This window comes from Tachysurus vachellii, chromosome 18 (genome assembly GCF_030014155.1).
Source record: "Tachysurus vachellii isolate PV-2020 chromosome 18, HZAU_Pvac_v1, whole genome shotgun sequence".
In the NCBI taxonomy this organism is placed as follows: Eukaryota; Metazoa; Chordata; class Actinopteri; order Siluriformes; family Bagridae; genus Tachysurus; species Tachysurus vachellii.
The window spans coordinates 4,241,588-4,254,831 of NC_083477.1; the positions used below are offsets into that span (position 1 = coordinate 4,241,588).

At 39.3% G+C, this 13,244-nt stretch overlaps 2 protein-coding genes and 4 non-coding genes across 6 annotated transcripts in view; 5 read left to right on the forward strand and 1 right to left on the reverse strand.

Annotated features, from left to right (window-relative positions):
- Positions 1–1,638, reverse strand: part of baxa (BCL2 associated X, apoptosis regulator a) — a 6,481-nt gene extending 4,843 nt beyond the window's left edge. Inside the window, exon 1 of the mRNA XM_060892639.1 lies at positions 1,558–1,638. Coding sequence (XP_060748622.1) covers positions 1,558–1,576 — 19 coding nt within the window. The 5' untranslated portion in view covers positions 1,577–1,638. The remainder of the gene's footprint in view (positions 1–1,557) is intronic.
- A 6,254-nt stretch (positions 1,639–7,892) lies between these two features.
- On the forward strand, positions 7,893–10,721 carry rps11 (ribosomal protein S11). Its single transcript, XM_060892741.1, has 5 exons — positions 7,893–7,999; positions 9,418–9,552; positions 9,753–9,828; positions 10,109–10,238; positions 10,526–10,721. The coding sequence occupies exons 1-5, from the start codon at positions 7,985–7,987 to the stop codon at positions 10,647–10,649; spliced, it is 480 nt and encodes a 159-aa protein (XP_060748724.1). The 5' UTR covers positions 7,893–7,984; the 3' UTR covers positions 10,650–10,721.
- LOC132861763 (small nucleolar RNA SNORD35) lies at positions 9,258–9,343 on the forward strand. The gene has a single exon (XR_009649970.1). It is a non-coding gene; the product is annotated as a small nucleolar RNA SNORD35 (small nucleolar RNA).
- On the forward strand, positions 9,586–9,669 carry LOC132861761 (small nucleolar RNA SNORD35). The gene has a single exon (XR_009649968.1). It is a non-coding gene; the product is annotated as a small nucleolar RNA SNORD35 (small nucleolar RNA).
- Positions 9,880–9,964, forward strand: LOC132861764 (small nucleolar RNA SNORD35). The gene has a single exon (XR_009649971.1). It is a non-coding gene; the product is annotated as a small nucleolar RNA SNORD35 (small nucleolar RNA).
- LOC132861762 (small nucleolar RNA SNORD35) lies at positions 10,326–10,410 on the forward strand. The gene has a single exon (XR_009649969.1). It is a non-coding gene; the product is annotated as a small nucleolar RNA SNORD35 (small nucleolar RNA).
- Positions 10,722–13,244: the final 2,523 nt, after the last annotated feature.

Genomic DNA, 13,244 nt, shown 5'->3' on the forward strand with positions numbered 1-13,244 from the left:
TACTCACGTCCATGTCTGTGTATGTGTCCGTGTCCATGTATATGTCTGTGTCCATGTACGTGTATGTGTCCGTGTATGTCTGTGTATGTGTCTGTGTACGTGTCTGTCTCCATGTATGTATACGTGTATGTGTCCGTGTATACGTATGTCTGTGTACGTGTCTGTGTCCGTGCATGTGTTTGTGTCCGTGTATGTGTATATGTCCGTGTCTGTGTCCATGTATGTATACGTGTATGTGTACAGTATGTGTCTGTGTATGTGTCTGCGTCCGTGTATGTGTCTGTGTCCGTGTATACGTATGTCTGTGTATGTGTATGTGTCCGTGTATACGTATGTCTGTGTATGTGTCTGTGTCCGTGTATACATATGTCTGTGTACGTGTCTGTGTCCGTGTATGTGTCTGCGTCCGTGTATGTGTCTGTGTCCGTGTATACGTATGTCTGTGTACGTGTCTGTGTATACATATGTCTGTGTACGTGTCTGTGTCCGTGTATACATGTCTGTGTACGTGTCTGTGTACGTGTCTGTGTCCGTGCATGTGTCCGTGCATGTGTCCGTGCATGTGTCCGTGTACGTGTATACATATGTCTGTGTACGTGTCTGTGTACGTGCATGTGTCCGTGTATACATATGTCTGTGTACGTGTCTGTGTACGTGCATGTGTCCGTGTACATGTCTGTGTCCGTGTATACATATGTCTGTGTACGTGTCTGTGTCCGTGCATGTGTCCGTGTACATGTCCGTGTGCGCGTCCTGTGACGTACTGCCCTCCCATTCAGTGTGTTTCCCAGTATCATTCCCAGTTCTCCCAGAATTTTCAAGATCCACCACAACCTCATTTTCCAAAATATATCAGTTACCTGCTGAAGATGGCTGAATAAATATTAATTTCTGTATTTGACTGTTAAAGAATGACCCCAGCTTGAAGATAAGACTTCTAGCTTTCAGCTGTCTGGGTTCATTTTGTTTTCTCTTTAAACTGACAAACAATGATTCAGCAAAGCAACTCGAACCTTACAGGTATTTACTGAGTTGACTTCATGTCACCACACTGACCCGTGGACCGATGAGAATAACACGTTTATTATTAAAGATGTTTGTTCTAAACAGGTGAATTTTACGTGAGGAAACTTCACACCTGGGCGGCGCCAATGTCAGAAAACTGTGACTAATCGTCACAAGACGACAACAAAGATGATGATGATGTCATCTTGTTTAAAAACAATAACAACAATAACAGCTGACGTTCTTATGCTATGTTATGTTCAACTAATAAGAACATAAAACGCTTTATTTCCAGAAGGCTGTTAAGATGAAATCCCTGTTTATTAAAGACTCAGACGTCTTTGTTGACACTGACACTGACAATGAACTGAGGATATGTACGGGCATGTCTCTGTGTCTGTCTCCTGTTAGCTTAGCTATGCTATGCTAACTAGCCTGCTAGCTAACATGAGTTTTTTTTTGCCCGTTTAAATCTACACAGGTTGCTCAAACACAACAGCGAGACGTTTGTTAAATAAATGCCTTGAGCATTAATGTTTAAATTGGTCTTACCCGCATCACCTTCCGCCATGTTCGGGAGAAAAATAACTACATGGGACTTCCGGCTGGAGTGACGCAAATGTGAGGGGCAGGAAGAAGGGCGGAGCCGGAAGTGTGGGATGAACTTGACTGGACCCAACATTAGTACCTGACTTCACTAATGGTCTTTTGGTTGGATGAATACAAACAAATTCCCACAGCTAAGCTTCAAATTCTAGTGGAAATTCTTCCCAGAAGATTCCCAAGTGTCTCTCTCTCTCTCTCTCTCTCTCTCTCTCTCTCTCTCTCTCTGTATATCTCTCTTTCTCTCTCTCACCCTCTCTTTCTCTTTTCATCTCTCTCTCTCTCTCTCTCTCTCTCTCACTCTCTCTCTCTGTATCTCTGTATCTCTGTATCTCTCTCTCTCTCTCACTCTCTCTCTCTGTATCTCTGTATCTCTCTCTCTCTCTCTCTCTCTCTCTCTCTCACTCTCTCTCTCTCTGTATCTCTCTCTCTCTCACCCTCTCTTTCTCTTTTCATCTCTCTCTCTTGCTCTCTCTCTCTCTCTCTCTCTCTCTCTGTATCTCTGTATCTCTCTCTCTCACCCTCTCTTTCACTCTCTTTTCATCTCTCTCTCTCTGTATCTCTCTCTCACCCTCTCTTTCTCTTTTCATCTCTCTCTCTTACTCTCTCTCTCTCTCTCTCTCTGTATATCTCTCTCTTTCTCTCTCTCACCCTCTCTTTCTCTTTTCATCTCTCTCTCTCTCTCTCTCACTCTCTCTCTCTGTATCTCTGTATCTCTCTCTCTCTCTCTCACTCTCTCTCTCTCTCTGTATCTCTGTATCTCTCTCTCTCTCTCTCTCTCACTCTCTCTCTCTCTGTATCTCTCTCTCTCTCACCCTCTCTTTCTCTTTTCATCTCTCTCTCTTGCTCTCTCTCTCTCTCTCTCTCTCTCTTTCTGTATCTCTGTATCTCTCTCTCTCACCCTCTCTTTCACTCTCTTTTCATCTCTCTCTCTGTATCTCTCTCTCACCCTCTCTTTCTCTTTTCATCTCTCTCTCTTACTCTCTCTCTCTCTCTCTCTGTATCTCTCTCTCTCACCCTCTCTTTCACTCTCTTTTCATCTCTCTCTCTGTATCTCTCTCTCTCTCTCTCTCTCTCTCTCTCTCTCTCTCATATACGAATCTTATTTTTCTATTAAATAATTAAGTGAAGGATTTTCTTTGATCACTTGCTTTTATGGATAACGTTTTGTGACGTGTTTTTCTTATCAATATGGATTCCACAATAGTGATATGTTTCTTTTTATTTTTTTGTTTGTTTGTTTTTTGTTTTTTATTTTTTGCTAACCAATAACAAACAAAAATAAATGAAAGATATTTTATTAACTATACAATAAGTAGTAATAATATGTAATTCTATTTATTTTAGATTTAATAGTTTTGTGAATTTAATCACAAAAACAAACATAAACAAAAAGTAAGCCGCAGCGCCATCTGGTGGTTTCCTCTTTTATTTATTTTACGCCCTAATAGCTGAAAGTATATCACATTACTGTGTCACTGGGGATGCAATTAGATCACCGCTATTATTTCTTCCCTCATGTCTTATGTTTTTAACATATAAGGTATACAGTTATCGTCCATTTTAATAGGTGAACCTGTACACCTGTTAGGGCAGATAGATAGATAGATAGATACAGGGGCGTAGCCATCATTTAAAAAGTGGGGGGGATTTAAAAAATGTCTAGTGTTATCTGTTGTTTTTTTTCAGTTAACCCTTGTGTAAATGACAGGTTTTATTTTTAATCATGATTTTTAAAATCATGCTTTATATGCGTTATGATTATATATGATTATAAAACAGAAAGAAATAGAACAGCTTGCCACTGGGACAGTACCCTTAAAAGCCACATGTTCTCACCTGTAAAGCTTCTTGTGTGACATCCTGAATCTGCCCTGACAAACCTATGCTGTCTGTTTCTTGCTCATTCTTGACAACACACAAAAACGTAAAATTAGTGCAATAATAAAAGAGCAGCCCATTAAATAAAGATCGTACCTATCAGCATACTGTAACGTTTCCCCTGTGATCTACCCTCATTCACCGGACTACATTACCCATCATCCTTTGCACCCCGTCATCCACAATGTTTGTTTCCCGTCTTCACCTGTCTGTTCACCTGGACTCTATTTATACTCATCACCACTGTCTTCACTCAATGTCGTCTTTACTGTGTTGTATGTATGTGTATTTTACCTGCTCCTTATTATTAAAATGACATCTTTAATGTCACTATTCGTCGTCCTCGTCTCTGTCGTGTACATACAGTGACACATACTTGATATTATGTAGAATTGGCAGAGTTAAACATGCTGTAAAATCTCAGTTCAACATTATCTTTATTCTTATTTGAAGGGTTTTGATAAGACACTAGGGGGGCACGGTGGCTTAGTGGTTAGCACGTTCGCCTCACACCTCCAGGGTTGGGGGTTCGATTCCCGCCTCCGCCTTGTGTGTGTGTGGCGTTTGCATGTTCTCCCCGTGCCTCGGGGGTTTCCTCCGGGTACTCCGGTTTCCTCCCCCGGTCCAAAGACATGCATGGTAGGTTGATTGGCATCTCTGGAAAATTGTCCCTAGTGTGTTATTGCGTGAGTGAATGAGAGTGTGTGTGTGTGTGCCAGGGTGTATCCTGCCTTGATGCCCGATGACGCCTGAGATAGGCACAGGCTCCCCGTGACCTGAGGTAGTTCGGATAAGCAGTAGAAGATGAATGAATGAATGATAACACACTTGTTAAAACAAAAGACGTTATAAAAGAGTTTATATAACGTTTGTCAAAGCAGCTATTTTTCCTTATAATCCTTTAAATTAAAACTTGCTAATTATTCAACAAGAGCAACAGGCAGAGTTACTAAACATTGTGCAACACAATTCGGACACCGTATGCCAACTTACACTGCTTGACATTTTTATAAAAAAGGGGTGAAGCGTTTTTTTGCCGCTTTGAGCTCATCGTAACCGAATGCTGGACCGCGGGTGCGACTCGAGCTACAGTACTGGGGGAGCGTGATGATGACAATTGTGAGTGACTGATTGCCGTGAACGTCATGTATAGACTTATCTTAATCTTTCTTGTCTCTTTGATTTTTAAATCACTCTGCATTTATATACATTTCTCCATTAAAACCTCAACATGTGGTGAACACAACTCTCCACTAAAAAAGTAAGGGGGACGAATTTGCTTTTTATAAAAAGTGCGGGGGACATGTCCCCCGTGTCCCCCACGTAATCTACGCCCCTGGATAGATAGATAGATAGATAGAGAGAGAGAGAGAGAGAGAGAGAGAGAGAGAGAGAGAGAGAGAGAGAGCAATATAGAGCCGTCATACACATTACTGTCACTAGAGCAACTCACCGTCGTAATCATACACTAGATTTAATAATATCACACAGAATAGATGTCACTGATATAGATATCATTCCTCAAAGTGATGACATCCCAGACCATTACCTCATACTGTATACACTACCTGTAGGACAGACTAACTGTGTCTCACCACGTTATCGACTCGGTAGAACTATTATTTCGACCACTAAAGACAGATTCACAAATAACCTGCCTGATCTGTCTGGACTTCTTACTGTACCCTCAAACACAGACGATCTAGATGAAATTACTAACAGCATAGGCGTTACATTTACTCGCACATTAGACACTGTTGCCCCAATCAGATTACAGAAGGTTAGAGATAAAACGCTTGCACCATGGTATAATAGTCATACTCACACCCTCAAGAGAGAGACCCGTAACCTCGAGCGAAAGTGGAGAAAAACTAAATTAGAAGTTTTTAGAATTGCGTATAAGGAAAGTATGTCCAACTATAGACAGGCTCTAAAAGCTGCCAGGGTTGAGCACCTGAGCAAACTCATAGAAAATAATCAGAACAATCCCAGGTTTTTATTTAGCACAGTGGCTAGATTAACAAAACACCAGAAATCTGAACACACTATTCCATCACAGTTCAGTAGTGAGGATTTTATGAGATTCTTCACTGATAAAATCGAAAGTATCAGGAGTAAAATAGGTGACACTCAACATATGAGAGCTTCTAGTGACCCAGTCTCACCTAAGGCTCTAGACACAAAACTATATTGCTTTGCAAGTACAGGACAGGAAGAGTTAGTTAAGCTTATTACCACAGCTAAATCAACAACTTGTTCACTAGACCCCATTCCAACTAAACTACTGAAAGAAGTGTTAAATAAAGCTGGTGAGCCTCTTCTTAATATTATTAACTCCTCACTATCTTTAGGTTACGTCCCTAAGTCTTTCAAGTTTGCAGTTATTAGGCCACTCATCAAAAAACCCAATTTAGATCCAAATGAACTATCAAATTACAGACCTATTTCACACCTCCCATTTATGTCTAAAATACTTGAAAAGGTTGTGTCTGTTCAAATGAGCTCCTTCTTACAGGAGAACAATATCCTTGAAGAGTTTCAGTCAGGTTTCAGGCCCCACCATAGCACAGAAACTGCACTTGTGAAAGTCACAAATGACCTGTTCTTAACTTCGGACCAAGACTGTATGTCCCTATTAGTCCTACTTGACCTTAGTGCTGCATTCGACACTATAGATCACAACATTCTCCTAGATCGTCTACAAAATTACACAGGTATTCATGGACAAGCTTTAAGTTGGTTTAGATCTTACCTGTCTGACCGATACCATTTTGTAGAATTAGATGGTGAACCCTCCAGTTTACTACCAGTTAATTATGGGGTCCCTCAAGGATCAGTTCTAGGACCTCTGCTCTTCTCGATATACATGCTTCCATTAGGGAACATCATTAGAAGACATGGGATTAGTTTCCATTGCTATGCTGATGACACACAGTTATATATCTCATCAAAACCAGATGAAATAGATAAATTGTCCAAATTAACTCAGTGCCTTAGAGAGATAAAAGACTGGATGAGCTGTAACTTTCTGTTATTAAACTCTGACAAGACAGAAATTCTAATTATAGATCCAAAAACCAGTACACAGAAACTCTCACAATTTAACTTCCAATTAGAGGGATGTACTGTTACTAGTAGCTCGACAGTGAAAGACCTGGGTGTTATATTAGACAGCAACTTGTCCTCTGAAAATCATGTCGCCTAAACCACAAAAACAGCCTTCTTTCACCTTAGAAATATTGCCAAGCTTAGAAACATCCTGTCTCTATCTGATCTCACTAGGACAAGAAAGTATAACCATATAACCCCAATTTTATCATCTCTACATTGGCTACCTGTTAAGTTTAGAATTGATTACAAACTGCTGCTACTTACGTACAAGGCTCTTAATGGTTTAGCTCCCATGTACCTAACTAGTCTTCTAACACGTTACAATCCTTCACGCTCTCTGAGATCACAAAACCCAGGACTTCTGGTAGTTCCCAGAATATCTAAGTCTACTAAAGGCGGTAGAGCGTTTTCTTATTTAGCTCCCAAACTCTGGAATAGTCTTCCTGATAGTGTTCGGGGCTCAGACACACTTTCCCAGTTTAAATGTAGATTAAAAACCCATCTCTTTAGTCAGGCGTACACATAACACATCCCGTTATATTTATATTGTGCACTATTACACTAGACCTGCACATTTTTATGAACAGCAGATATGTTAATCCCTTTGCACTGCTCTTCTCTTTTTCAACCCATGCCGAGACACCCAGACATTGTACCAGCTCCGATCGTCTTCCGTGCGATGAAGTTTTTGGATCTCCGCTTAGATGAGGCCGACTCTGTGAGAATCCTGAGACATCTACAGATCTACCAGCTCCAGTTGGACTCTGTGATACTAAGAGGAGATCTGAACTCCATGTGATCCTTACACCAATACAACATTTGTCTGATTGTATATTTGGAATCACACCATCTAGTGTCACCCATATGAGGATGAGGTTCCCCTTTGAGTCTGGTTCCTCTCAAGGTTTCTTCCTTTACCAATCTAAGGGAGTTTTTCCTTGCCACTGCTGCCTGAGTCACCTCAGACTTGCTCATTGGGGATAAACACATATACATACACACGTACACACACACTGTGAACTATATATATTTAGAATTTTGAATTTTTATTATATTAATTCTTTATATTACTCCTTATGTTTATCTTCTGCTTTGAGACAATGTCCATTGTAAAAAGCGCTATACAAATAAACTTGAATTGAATTGAATTGAACTGTATTGTTTAAATGTCTTATAATCTGCTCATCTTGGATTATGCAAAATATTATTTATTTGTTTGTTTATTTAAATGTAATTACACTGAATCTTTTACTGTCATTTTATTTATTAATACACGTGTGATAGACCTTATGCCTATAGAGATTTCTCAACGTCATTTCCGGTTGTATCGCTCTTCCGTCTGTCTCGCGCATGTGTAGTTCTCTTTACGACTCGGCTGGCGAAGATGGCGGATACCCAGGTATTGTGAGCTAAACGGCGTGGAGACGTAAAGCGCTTATTTTCTAATACGTTTCAGCTGGTTAGCGCATTTTTTTTGTTTACACGAGTGCAGAAAACCGGTATGTATGTAAATTTGGTCGCTTATTGGAGTTATGAGTTGTTTTTAAGTTGTATTTTTGTGGGCTCGTGCCGTGCGGAAGCAGCCTCGAAGGCCTCATGAGCTAGTGAAGCGTGTTCACGTGCACAGCAACAAAGTCGTTTTCTTTGTTAAAGATGGTTTGTTAAGGCGTTTTTATTGTGTATATTTCTTTTTGGGAATGGTGGGTATCTGCATAAGGCCTAAAAACAGACTTGGCTACTAAAAAGTTCCTCACCAGCACATGGACTTTCCATGGACATGGAATGTCCCAGGATTCAAAACCTGGCGGTGGACATTTGTGTTATTTTATCTGTACATACAGAGGGAGATGGACAGGGACAGAGGGACAGACGGATGGATAGAGATAGGTAGGCAATTATTTATATTTTATCTGTACATACATGATCTTCTGGATAGGAGAAATGGACAGGGACAGAGAGTTGGACAAAGAGAGACAGATGGATGGATAGAGATAGGTAGTCAATTGACGTTTATATTTTATCTGTACATACAGGATCTACTGGATAGGACAGAGAGATGGACCGGGACAGAGAGGGAAATGGCCAGAGAAGGAGAGATGGACAAGGACACAAAGGGGAAATGGACAGAGAGGCAGAGATGGACAGGGACAGAGAGGGAAATGGATAGTTGGACAGAGATGGATGGATTCATAGAGAGATGGACAGGGGGTGAGAGAGAGAGAGGGACAGAGTTGGACTGAGAGAGATGGAAAGATGGCTGGATAGAGAGAGGCAGGCAATTGACATTTATATTTTATCTGTACATGCAGGATCTGCTGGATAGGATAGAGAGTTGGACAGAAAGTTGGATGGATAGATCTATAGATAGATAGGCAATTGACATTTTATTTTATGTGTACATACAGGATCTACTGGATAGGAATGAGTCCAGAACCAGGGTTATGAACCTGATGTGACTGTCAAACCTACCAGTTGAAGTTTTTAAAAGTAAAAAGCTTTATCCTGTATTGTTTCCTATACATGTTTAAAAGGGAATATTTTGGTATAACCATTAGGTATACTGAAACATAAAGTGTACTGATACTGTACCCAATCAATACAAGGTTAGATTTGCACTATACAGAAATCCTGTGTAGGTTCATCTGATTTGTTTCTACTGCAAATGATGTCTTTTCTCACGATGGTCTTCCAAGCCACTGGCGCTTTGACGACATTGCCTATACGGCTACACTGATGCAGTAACGACTACTACTAAAAACCCACACGGCACGTAATCGACTGATCGACTAATGCACTGATTTATTTTCCTTTTGGCAGAATGAAAGGTCTTATCAGAAGCAGCCCACCATCTTCCAGAACAAAAAGCGAGTGTTGGTCGGTGATGCGGGTGCAAAAGAGAAGCTCCCACGTTACCACAGAAATGTTGGCTTAGGCTTCAAAACCCCCAGAGAGGTGAGTTCAAAAAATGTGACACTGGTGTTTAACTGCAAGTGATGTCTTTTCTCACGATGGTCTTCTGAGCTATGTGGCTCTGAGGATAACGCCTTAAGGCTGTGCTGATGCAGTTTTTTTCCAATCTTTTTTTCTTGACAAGTTTGTACAACCTGCATTGTTCTACAATAAAGGGTTAATTTTTCTCTATCATTCCACAGGCTATTGAAGGCACTTACGTTGATAAGAAATGCCCTTTTACTGGCAACGTGTCCATCCGAGGCCGTATTCTGTCTGGTAGGTTTTCTTTTTTGCATGATTATTTTTTGTTTGTGGTGTTTACTGGGTTGCAAATGATGTTTTTTCTCACGATGGTCTTCCAAGTCCGTTGGACTCTGACGACATTGCCTTAAGGCAGAACTGAAGCTTCCAGCATCCACAAATGTTTCCATTGTTCAAATGTAAAATTTTAATCAGTAATCACATGTGCACATGCCTGTTATTGATAAACACTTTTTTTTAGTAAACCTATTATAGAAGTGCAGTTTATCTTGAACTTTTGGTGTTAACTCTTCAGGTGTGGTGATGAAGATGAAGATGCAGAGGACCATTGTCATCAGACGTGACTACCTGCATTACATCCGCAAGTACAACCGCTTTGAGAAGAGGCACAAGAACATGTCTGTCCACCTCTCTCCCTGCTTCAGGTGAATTCACGATGCTTGATCTAATCAGCTGTAAAGTTTTAAAACATGCTTCTAACTGCAGGTAGATTTTGTGGTGTTGGAATAGGCTGCATATGATGTATTTTCTCACGATGGTCTTCCAAGTCTTTGAGGCTCTGACGACATTGCCTAACGGCATCACTGATGCAGCTCTATTAATGTGGTCTTAAGATTTATTTTTAGCCGTTATCCATACATTTACTTATCTAATAAAGATGAAATAAATAAATAAATAAAACCTTCACTATCCCGTTCTCTATTTATTGTAGGGATGTGACTGTGGGTGACATTGTCACTGTTGGAGAGTGCAGACCCCTCAGCAAGACCGTGAGGTTCAACGTACTGAAGGTCACCAAAGCAGCAGGAGCCAAGAAACAATTCCAGAAGTTTTAAAGCTGTTCTCTGAACATTTTCTGGGTTCTGTTGTATTGCCATGACATGCAAGTGAAATAAATCTGTTCTTTAGATCTGTGTAACGTTTGATTTATTCCAGTTTGCTGAAATTATTTGTGCCGTTTTTTTTGGCAATGCACCGTAGCCCAGGACATCCCTGGTGAATACAAAGTATAGACCTTATTCAGATCTATTGTATGTAACGTTATGTAATCAGATGTTAACTGCTTCTTCACAAGCTAAACCATTTCTAATATCTTAGCTTGCGAACTACTTCCAAGTCTGTCTTGTCATAGAAAAGTTAAAGCAATACTGCTGAAAAATAGTTAATTCAATATTAATCGATTAGAATATCAGCACTTTATGGAATATGATGTTGCTTTACACAAGTGACATTTAGGTAATAAATCATACTTTACTTCACATGTAAACTAAATTTAATTACTAGTTGTTGTTTTTTAAATAATCATCAAAGACAACATTTATATATCCTTTTATTTATTGTCTGAACAGGAAGGAAAGAGTTTAAAATTATTTGGAAAAGTTCAGAATGGATACTGAAAAGGAAGTTAATGCTCAGTTTAAGAGTGTACAATCCCACTTATTAGTCATTGACCAATTAAAGCAGGAAATATAGATGAGTTTCCTCAACATTTAAACAGATTTCAGAATGTTAATTTTTGGGTTTAACAATGGTGCATGGTTTATGGCTTGACCAGAAAACGTCAGGTCTTGATAACACTGACTTCTGAGTACTAAGTACTTCTGTCTCTGCTACATTTGAACATAAGATTTTTGAGGTAGGACACAAATATAGGTAGATGCTGTGTACAGTTAACACCTTGCCTTTCTTTGGACTGAAAAAATGAATTATCTTGCACTGCTTTACACTCTTACATTAGATCAGTGCTCTATTTGCAAGTTCTCTGAATAGAAGTGGTGTGAAAATTAATGTCTGACAAATGGACATTTTCTAGTTGTCCAGACCAAGTGTTTCATTGCTGCCCTGCCTTGGAAAGTGTTCATGTTAATTTAAATTCAGTGAGATATCTATATCTTCTGGATAAGTCAAAGTATAGATGACACAATATAAAATTAACACTCCAAAAAAGGTGAATAAATCTAATGCTCACATCAGTAATTTGCATATTCATTTTATTGTAATTGCCTTGCAAAAATAAAAAATGTGTGTGTAATGATAGAACTTCTTCCTCCCAAGATGCCTTGCAATGCATTTTAATTTTTTTCCTTTTATTATTATTTTTTTTCCTTTTATATGCACAAATGTTGACATGGTCATTGATTTCATCTATTTGTCTTTTAATAGAAATGAAGTTTCAGTAGAAATTGTGTTCGCTTAAAGGATAGCCCCGTTCTTAAAGCTGGTTTATGGATATATCTGTATTTTATTCAAATATATACTCAATCACTCACTCATCTTCTACCGCTTATCCGAATTACCTCGGGTCACGGGGAGCCTGTGCCTATCTCAGGCGTCATCGGGCATCAAGGCAGGATACACCCTGGATGGGGTGCCAACCCATCGCAGGGCACACACACACACTCTCATTCACTCACGCAATCACACACTAGGGACAATTTATCGAACCCCCAACCCTGGAGGTGTGAGGCGAACGTGCTAACCACTAAGCCACCGTGCCCCTTAAAATATATAAATTTGTGAAATTGTTAGATAAACACTACCTTGACATTCCTGGTCATGGAAGCTCATTAAATCCAGCAGCTAAAGGTCAGGAACTCAAAAACCATGATGTGAGCAGTGATATCAAGAAAACATTTAGTAGGAAACATCCTATATTAGTGTAACCGTGTATTCTGGTCCACAGTGAAGCAAAATCAGCATTCATTTTTCTTCACTGTGGACCAGAATACACGGTTACTCTAAGAAATATAGGACGTTTCGTACTAAATGTTTTCTTTATAATCACTGCTCTGATCATGGACACAGTTTTGTGTGGAATTTTATTTTTTAGTAGTTAATTTAATGGTTTATTTAACACAATATTGATTCCATTCTTTAAAGGTTATTAGTAATCCTATATAACCATTTTAATAATAATAATAACTGATATTATCTTGCTATATAATGATCCTAATGGTCAATTTATTCCACCATGTGACTATTTAAGTCTAAGGTTTTAACACTTTTTCTTTTTTTACTGGTTTAATACTAAATTAAACCTTAGTAAAAGTGCCACTGACACAGATTCATTCTGTTTTGCTAACTAACTAGCTCCATGCAGAAATATTACTATTACTAAAATAGTGATGTGCCATACGCGAACGAGTCGACTCATTGACCCGACTCCTTTGTGTCAACGTTGAAATCCTACGCTGTGTATTTATTTATTCAGTATAATTTGAACAAAATGCTTCGATGGAAACCTGTGGAAAGCTGCTCGTTATTCAAGTGTAGTTAAGTGTGTTAACGCAGACGACCAGTTTATTTTTTCAGGATAAAAGGAAATGAATCATATGAATGAAGCCCAGACACAGAAGGGCACAATACTGGCACTGGGTACTGCCAAGATTTTTAAGTGCCATACTGACTAATAACAAATATCAACAGTTTTT